The sequence below is a fragment of the Nicotiana tomentosiformis genome, chromosome 1 (assembly GCF_000390325.3).
Source record: "Nicotiana tomentosiformis chromosome 1, ASM39032v3, whole genome shotgun sequence".
Taxonomy (NCBI): Eukaryota; Viridiplantae; Streptophyta; class Magnoliopsida; order Solanales; family Solanaceae; genus Nicotiana; species Nicotiana tomentosiformis.
Genome location: NC_090812.1, coordinates 96,893,415 through 96,902,553, shown reverse-complemented (window position 1 = coordinate 96,902,553; position 9,139 = coordinate 96,893,415). Strand labels below are relative to the sequence as shown.

Here is a 9,139-nt window from a genome sequence, read left to right as displayed (position 1 = left end):
GCATGAAGTTCGCAAGCATGTCATGTCATTAAAATCTGCATTAACAGAACTAAAAAGAGAATAAAAAAAATGACAAGATTAAGAAAAGAAATATTCCCCGACAATGAAATATTAATTTCATTTGATTTTTTTTTTTAAAAAAAAGTTTTTAAGATAGAAGGGTTTACATCAGAAAGCAAAGCAGTGAAGTAAAAATATTCGGATTAGATCCTGAAATAATTCGGACGCAGAAAAGATAGCAAGACCGGCTACCGAGACTCCCATATGACAGAGAACTTTTCAGGTTTGGCGCCCGTTTTTAGGTTTCTCTTCTGTCTCGGCAATGGCTGCAATGGCCTTCAGTGCCAGATCAAATTCCTCATCTTCACAGATCATTCCGATTACTAGCACATTGGTGTGAGTAGGCAGAGAATTGTTCATCATGTTAGGTGCCTCTTCATCCCTAAGCATTATTTCCTTGACATTGATGAGGTCTTCCACTGCTCTCTTAAGAGTCTAACAGTCTTCTGTATCATGTCTGATTGATCCAGAGTGGTATTCACATCTAGCGTTAGCCTGGTGCGAATGGGACTCAGGATTTGGCCGGTTCGGAGCTACTGGCCACAGTAGAGCTATCCTGACTAGCTTTTGGAACAAGATCGAGTATGATTCACCAACAGGGGTAATCCATCTCGGGAGGCTCTCTCTCTTCTTCTTTTTTTTCCTTTTTTTTTGATTTTTTTTTTCATATCTTGATTTTTTTTCTCTTTTTGTTGTTTTTCGCTCTTTGTTTTTCTCTGTTATTTTTTTTCACTCTTTCTCTTCTTTTTTTTTCACTCGATGTTTTTTCGATTTTTTTTTTCTCAATTTGTTTATGGCTATGATCGAATCTGACGGGAATTGCCTATGTATCATGACGCCGTATGAATCAGATCATTACGTAGTTCAGGAATACCGGGAACAAAGTACTTAAGCTAGCTCTTTTTTTCTTTTGAAATGTTTGAAAAGAAGAATTCTTAAAGGAGAAAGAAAATATTTTTTTTTGGATTTTGATTATTTTTGTTTTTTGGATTTTTTGGGAGAAAGACTTCTAAAGAAGGAAAAAAAAATATATTTTTGGATTTTGATTTTATTTTATTTTTTTCAAATGAAAGCCTTCTAAAAAGAAAGAAAATAATTTTTTTTTCCGGAGAGAAATCAGACCCGTGTAGTTCGGTGGATCAGAAATAAAATAGATAAACTAACTCTTTTTTTATATTTTTTTTCGATTGCTTTTTTTTTTGGAATTGGTGAAAGAAAAACTTCTAAAGTAGAAAAAAAAAAAAATTTTGAATTTTGGGAGAAAGACTTTTTTTTTTTAAAAAAGAAAGAAAATATTTTTGGATTTTTTGTCTCTCAAAAAAAAAAAAGGAAGCTTCTAAAGAAGTAATTAAAGGAAAATATCTTTTTGGATTTTTTTAAAAATTGGGGGCCGAAACCGATGAGGTTTGCCTACGTATCTCACATCCGGTGAGAATCAGACCCGCGTAGTTCGGTTAAAATTGACTATGTACTTCTTCTCTTTTTTTTATATATGAAAATTACACTTTAAGAACCATATGCACTAAACCACATTATTTTTTCTCTCTTCGTTCAAACGATATATGCTAAAGTCGGTCGACAAGCAAGCATCCCAAATAATGCAACAAGTAGCACATAACATGACATAATGGTCTCCACAAGGTACCTGTCCTAAAACAGAACTTGGCCCATGAGTCGAGCGCTGCTAAGTCAAATGCACATGATGCAAATAAAGCATAGCCTACTAGGGATATTCATTGCTTGTGGCTTGTTCTTCTAAGTTTGTAAATCCTAAAGGAGATGGTATCTAGACCTGGCTTACTCGGGCGGACAACCCGAGCCGAGGAGCGTCAAGCATTACCAGTAGTAGAACAGCACTGGCTAGCTAACGGCTCTCCCGCCTAAACATGTGTGACTAAATCCTTCACCAGAAGCTGGTAGGCTAACTGGCTTTATCTCAAGACAGAAATTTTGTGATGCGGGTAAGCAAACACAACATAACTAATTATCAGAAGACTCAGTGGGATGCGAGAGAGGATACAATTTATATGTACAGTTCAACAATATCAAGACAGTAAAAAGTAAACAAGTAGCACATTAGTCCCAAATAAATCACAATATATACAAAAATTAATAAAGCCAAATAAAGTCAATGTACAAGCTCGAATTCTTGAATTCCCCAGCAGGGTCGCCATAGCTGTCACACCCCTTTTTCTACCCGCAAAATAATATTGTGTGAATGAAAGGGTTTTTCCAATTAAAGTGACAAAATTGAGTAGGGATTATTTTATTTACAGAGTCGCCACTTGGAATTGATTTTCGGGTGTTCCAAGTCACCTTTTATTTGAATCCCTAGTCAAAGGAAGGTTTGACTCTATTATTATTGGTCTGCAAAAACAAAATCAGGATAAGGAATTCTGTTGATCGGGGAGAAGGTGTAAGGCATTCCCCGAGTCCCGTGGTTCTAGCACGGTCGCTTTATTGACTCTAACTTGACTTTGATTAAATTTGGATAAACTGTGATTTATTGGTTTCCATATTTTATCTATCCGCTTTTAAAATATGGAATTTTCTTTGAAACGAATCACGTGTGTGAATTCGTTTTGTTTATTGTGCCAAAATCATGTCACGCGTACGTGTACACAATTAATAGCATTTTTATTATATTAAGATTGTTTTGTTCAAAGTTGCGTGAACACATTTAATTTTTGGAAATCACAATCATGCCACGCGAACGTATACATAATTGCGATAAACTAATTAAAAGCGTGCCTAAAGCACTCTAAGAGTGTTCATTATTCTTCCTAAACTTTGACTTTATTGTGAGGCATAAGTTATGGAAAAAGTAGGCTTTATCCGGATTAGATTATAAACAATGGTCCATTAATCTTAAAATCCATATCTAAAATCAATCCTCGGCCAAATTTGTCATAAAACAAAAGTCCAAACCTTCTATTTTTACCGAAACAAAAATAAATGAAAAAAATAACCCACCTATTTTCTAGCCATGTGCATCATGTTATTGATCAAACCAAAGAAGAACTAAAGCACTAAATGTCGACTAAAGGAAGAAATCATTTAAGGACTCAAACTCCACATAAAAATAAACTCATGGTCTTGCTGGTATAATGAGAATATCAAGGGTATAGAAACAAAAGACTTTTGTTACTATTCTTTTTTTTTCTTCTAAGTTCCTATGCCAAAACTTTGCAGTAAGTTACCAGATTAATGAAGTTGAGCATATTTATCAAAATTTCCAAGTTACTACAAACTTCAAAAATATGTTAAATGGAAATTCATATTTTTAACATGTTAATACAGAAATGAACAAAATGAGCATCTCATCAAGAAAGTCGAAATTTATGGCATACTTGTTGAGACTAATTTCATCCATTTAAGATTCACATGTGCATGAGAGAAGAGAATACCAAGACTTATCTACTCCATTAAGAACGATGCAAGAAAAGCTACCACCGAAATGCTCAAAACATCATTACGTAAGAAGTAAACAAAAATAAGAGAAAAATCAAACAAAACAATTCAAACATCCATGACAAAAGATCTAGAAATTGAAAGAAGAATAGAGTTAATATATGACCTTTAGTAAAACGACTGCTTCAATGGGTTAGAGCATCAGAATAGTCTACAATGAAGAAAATGACGTCCAAAGCTGGAACGTGAACTAAACCTCTGACCGTTCGACGACCTCTGACATTAATCTCAACTCGAAAATGTTGTTGTTACTGACTGTTTTGTAGTGTTGTGCGAAGGCGATTTTGGAAGGGGGGCATTTTTTCTGGATTTTTCGTTGCTTTTTAGACTATTTTCGCAGCTGATCTTTGGTGGTTTCGGGATGGCTTCACGGCTGTGTTTTGGATTGGATTTTGATTTAAAAAGCAGTGCGTTTCAGCTGCGTTTTTGGGTGGATTTGGACTGATTTTTTTAGAGCTCGTTAGGAAGTGTTTTGGGGGTCTTTTTATAGGTTAATTGCTAGAATTTTTCATGCTTGTTCTTAGAGAAAGAAAATGATTGAGCTCTCCCCTTTTTTGGGGCTCCTTTGGTCCGTTTTTTATGAGGAAGAAGAGAGTTAGGGGTTGTGAGTGGGAGACAAAGTATGGGGGACTAGCATGGGGGGCAAGCGTGGGGGACAAGGAAAAGTAGAGTGGGGACACGCGTGGGGGACAAAGAGTGGGGACACGCGTGGGAAGATGGGAGCGGGAAATATTCAAGCACGGTAAAAAATTAGGTGCTCACAAGAGTTACAAAAGTTCTCTAAATTAGCCAAAAGCAAGTGTCAAACTAAGAGCAACAATAGAAACAAGATTGCAACAAAAACAATCGAAGAAAGGAGAGAAATCACCCCAAAAATAAGCTATTGTTCATACCTCTGAAACCGAAGCTACAGCCTTTAAAATCCAATCTTTACCGTTGAAATCTAAGATTCAGATGTTTAGAACTTTTAGTTCAAATTTGAGCACAATCCAACTATTAATGAATTGGCAAATGCTAACGATGACTACCTGGGCAGAAATTTTCTGGAGCAAAAGAACACACTTTTCTCTCTCATAAGGCTTCAAAAGACGGCTGCACCCTTATGTTTTCTCTCTTGTTATGTTTTAGACCTAAAATAGGTCATATTTATATGTTTTGATATTAGTATGCTATATGGCAAAGTGGGAGTAGGTCCAAAAGATATCTTTTAATCCATAAAGGAAGGGAAAGGCCCAAAAAATCCAACATCAACACCATCTCATTCAAGTCACCATTGCTTTGATTTCTACAACATTGTTATTGCAAATGCGATAATAAGATAAATGTGCATTTGTTTCTGCATTGAGTGCGAGTACAACAACAGCACACTAAAGGCCCCAGTATTCCAAACCTCTGTACAACTTTCTTCTATGCCATATTTTACCGGAAAATTTACCGAAGTGATCAGGGGTCCGCATAGTAAGGAGAAATTACAATATCCACACAAGGAACCAAACACTGCAAAAAATTTCTTAATGATTTATTCTAAGTTTAGATATCATATATAGTGTCAAACGTTTACAAGCTAGGAGTAGTACAAGATAAAATAAAATGTTTTGCTAACCAAAAACAACTAATACTCTATTTTGTTTTCTTATCTAAACATATCTTAATCTTCTATATTTTGAAACAAAACAAAATAATTATTCTCTTACAAAATTTTAAAAATAATATCCCATACCAAATCCAAACACTCCAAAAAGAAAAAAACAAAAGTAAAACTAAGAAACAAAACATTATTCTTGTGCAAGCACCTTCTGACGGATATAAGTTGAACATGTAGGGTGCCTCTCCTTGTTGCCTTCAACTGAATGCACATTTATTTTTGACTGATAAATAAAATCAGTTTCTTTTTCAAAAAAAGGAAAACATCCTAAAGCTCACATGTCATTCCAACTTTTAACATACGCTTGGTAGGGATATCAAATAATTTGTTACTCTGCCTTAAGTTACTCTTGAGGAAATTGTACGCATAATTGATCACCACTCTTTTTGCAAAACCAGACCCTTTGCTTGCTATCACATCTTGTTCTCCTACCAAATGAACCACCCCAATACTAGAAGCTTTCTCAAGCATTTCTACATCTCTCTCAATTAATGAAGCAGCATCCTCTTGATTATCACCATTTGCTGCGATTGAAAACATGTAATCTTCCTTGATAAAGTGCTTTAGCCTCTCTACCAATAATTTTTCAAAGGGCTCTTCCTCGTTGCGTATATCATTGTATCCATAACGTACCACACAACGAAACACGTAGAGATCATATGGCTTTACGCGACGGAAGAGGAACCTTTCTTCTAATGGCACTTTGCTTATGGGAAGTGATTTGACGGAAGCAAAGACAAGGACAGAGTGTAAAGCAGGCACATTCTCCACATAATGTTTGAAAATTGGTGGAATTCCATGTACAAGCTCAGAATAGAAAATTGCAAGTCCGGGAAGGCGATGATGTGAATTTGTCTCATCGACCGTTTCCTTAACTTTTTCAGGAGAGATCTTGTGTTCTAGCTCGAAGTGATATTTCTTTCGGTACACATAATTCCATACATACATGATAAACAATAGGAACATAGCAAAAGCCAGTGGAAGGTAACCACCTTGATCAAACTTGTATAGAACTGCACTTAGGTATACAAGCTCAACCGAACCAATGACCAGAACATAGGCGATTATAAGAAGAATGTGAGTTTTCCATATCATGATCATGACTAGTACGAGGAAGCATGATGTAAGCACCATCACAAATACCACCGCTATTCCTGTAATTAAACAACAAAACGGATGTGTTAAAATATACTACTTTCTTTTTTTACACTTGTCGATGTATATAACTAAAGAAGTTTCAATAATAAATGGCCTTACCATATGCATTGCTAAGCTTTTCAGTGGTCCTAAACGCAAGAGTGACAAGAACACAAGCCAACATGAGAAGGGTATTGATTTCAGGAATGTAGATTTGACCATGATGCTTTCTTGATGTGTGCACAATTTTAACACGAGGAAAACATCCTAATGCAAGGGATTGTTGGATTATAGCGAAAGTCCCAGAAATCAAGGCTTGACTTGCAATGATGGCTGCCAATACAGCTACCCCAAACATTGGCCAATATATACTCTCTGCATTTGTAAGGCAAAAGAAAAGAGCATGAGAGAAACATAATATATGTTTGTATAAAATAATTTAAATTATATACACTAACCGTACAAAAATAAATTGTACTATGTATGCTTACTAGGTAAGGATTTGTAGAAGGTATCAGCAACTTCATCACTGTGCTTTGTTAAAAAGGCGCCTTGACCGAGATATGCTAATATGAGCGCTGGGTATGTTATACAGCACATGCTTATTTGTACAGATCGAACAGTAAAATGACCAACATCTGCAAATAGTGCCTCAGCTCCTGCAATTATTCATCCAATATTTTGCTCGTCATTAAAATTGTTACAAAAGCTGTTTATATTCTCTTCTTCTCTTCTCGAAATTTAATTAAGGGTGTTGGAGTTATTGTTACCTGTTATGCACATAACAACCCCGCCAAGGGAAACCCAAGCATCCTTTCCGTTCCTTTGAAAATAGGCGACGATGTACATAGGATTAAGAGCTCGGAATATAGTTATATCAATGGTCACGAAGTTGTAGATGCCAATGCCAGCAATCAAAACAAACCACATGCAAAGTATAGGTGCAAATGTGTAGCCAACTTTTTCAGTTCCAAATCTTTGAAACACGAACAGCAATATCAAGATGGCTACTGAAAGCCACACGATCCTATCTGCATTCAATGTAAAAAAAAAAAAAACATTAGTCCGCATTTCATATGACTTTCAAGATAACTCATAGGATAAATTTAAGATGCAAAAGTTACCTTCAGTCATGACTGAGGGAGCAGCTGCTTTGACTCCTCCAACAGCTGACAAAACTGGCCACATCAATTATAGAAATTCTCATTAGTATCATAAACGCCTATGATGTTCTTAACCTAGTATCATTCTGTTTAGAAGGAGGGAGGGAGTATTAATAAAAAAGGGGAAAACTGTGACGTGCCTGAAATACACGGCGTGAGGACACCATCTCCAATAACCATGGAAGTACCAAGCATTGTGGCTAATAGCAAAAAGAACTTTGCAAAGTTGCTGTTTTCTAGCGTTGACTTGAGCTTTGAAGCTCGACGTGTACGTCTATCTGGCATATCAAGTTTAAAAGTTGACACATCTTTGTCTTCTGCCTGTGTACTTGGAATTAATCCCACCTTAGTATATCGGCATATCAATGAATATAACGCAAATGTACCTCCTGCAATCAAAAATAAAGAAATTAAAACATTTGGAAAAAACAAAATTTAAAACATGAAATTTTGTAGTAGTAAAAGAAGTGAAGTTACCATCTCCGTTGTCATTAGCTTGGAGAACAATGAAGACATACTTGACGACAGGAATCAAAGTAATAGTGTAAATGATGAGAGAAAGAGCGCCAAGTACATCCTCTTCATGTTTTATACCATCAAGGAAAATGGTCGAAAACACGTACAATGGTGACGTTCCAATATCTCCGTACACAACCCCTAAGCTCTGAAATGCCAGTTTCAGTATCACTGACCATCCCAGTACCTGATCAACCACAAAAACATTATATTCTTCTTAGTAGTAATATATATGTCATCAATGTGCGAGTCTATTTCTTCCTCTGGAATTTCTTTGTAGTGGTGAAACTTTGAGCTAAATTGTTTAAAATTTTATACTTAATAAAGTAGTAGTATAATTTAACAAAAACAACAGAGAATTCTTGAAGTTTCTATGCTTCGTTTTTTAACCAGGTGACTCGTAACTAATTAATCATCATAATTAACTGGAAAGGAGATTAATTAACAGACCTGTTTGGCACCGGGCATTTTGCTGGATTCCAAATCTAAGGAGTCGTGTCGCTTAAATTTCTGGCTAGCAACTGCCTTTCCCTTGAGATTTTGGTCGTGAGGAACATCATCTTGGCTTTGCTCAATGTTGCTCCCCATCGTTTTTTATTTATTAAAAGATTGGTTTATTACCCTTCTTTTGTTTGGAAAAAAAATGATCAAGCGATCGAAGCAATCAAAATTAGAGGAGTTCCATCGACATGGTATACTTATTAACCAATGAATTGGTTGTTCAAAGAGAAAAGGCAAGAGACGTAGGTGGGAGAACACCAACGAAATACAAATGAATTTTGAGCCCGAGAACTCAATATAAAATTTCGCACAAGCGTTTCCCTACACTACAATTCTCTACGAGAACTTTGAAGTAGATACCAAAATCGACTTAATGAAAATTAGGAAAAGGAGGCACTTATATATATGAGGAGAAAACCATGTTCGTCCTCTCGTCTTATACGTAAATGGCGCCTAAGATGTCATGACCAACAAACATACCAATGGACAACCGCGTCTCTCGTATCTCCTCTAATTCTCAACTATCATATGTCCTGTTTGTTAACTGGTGGTCAATGTACGTAACTAAACTTAGAAATTACACATTTCTATTAATGGAATAAGATGAAATTTTTATGTTTAAAAAACAGATAACAAAGTATATGTG

General features: G+C 35.7%; 1 protein-coding gene across 1 annotated transcript; it reads right to left on the bottom strand.

Annotated features, from left to right (window-relative positions):
- Positions 1–5,038: 5,038 nt before the first annotated feature.
- LOC104100499 (potassium transporter 5-like) lies at positions 5,039–8,873 on the bottom strand. Its single transcript, XM_009607737.4, has 8 exons — positions 8,443–8,873; positions 7,954–8,179; positions 7,617–7,865; positions 7,438–7,491; positions 7,084–7,344; positions 6,805–6,972; positions 6,434–6,688; positions 5,039–6,330 (listed from the first exon to the last, which is right to left on the bottom strand). Exons 1-8 carry the CDS (start codon positions 8,578–8,580, stop codon positions 5,444–5,446), a joined length of 2,238 nt encoding a protein of 745 aa, XP_009606032.1. The 5' UTR covers positions 8,581–8,873; the 3' UTR covers positions 5,039–5,443.
- Between the last annotated feature and the right edge of the window lie 266 nt (positions 8,874–9,139).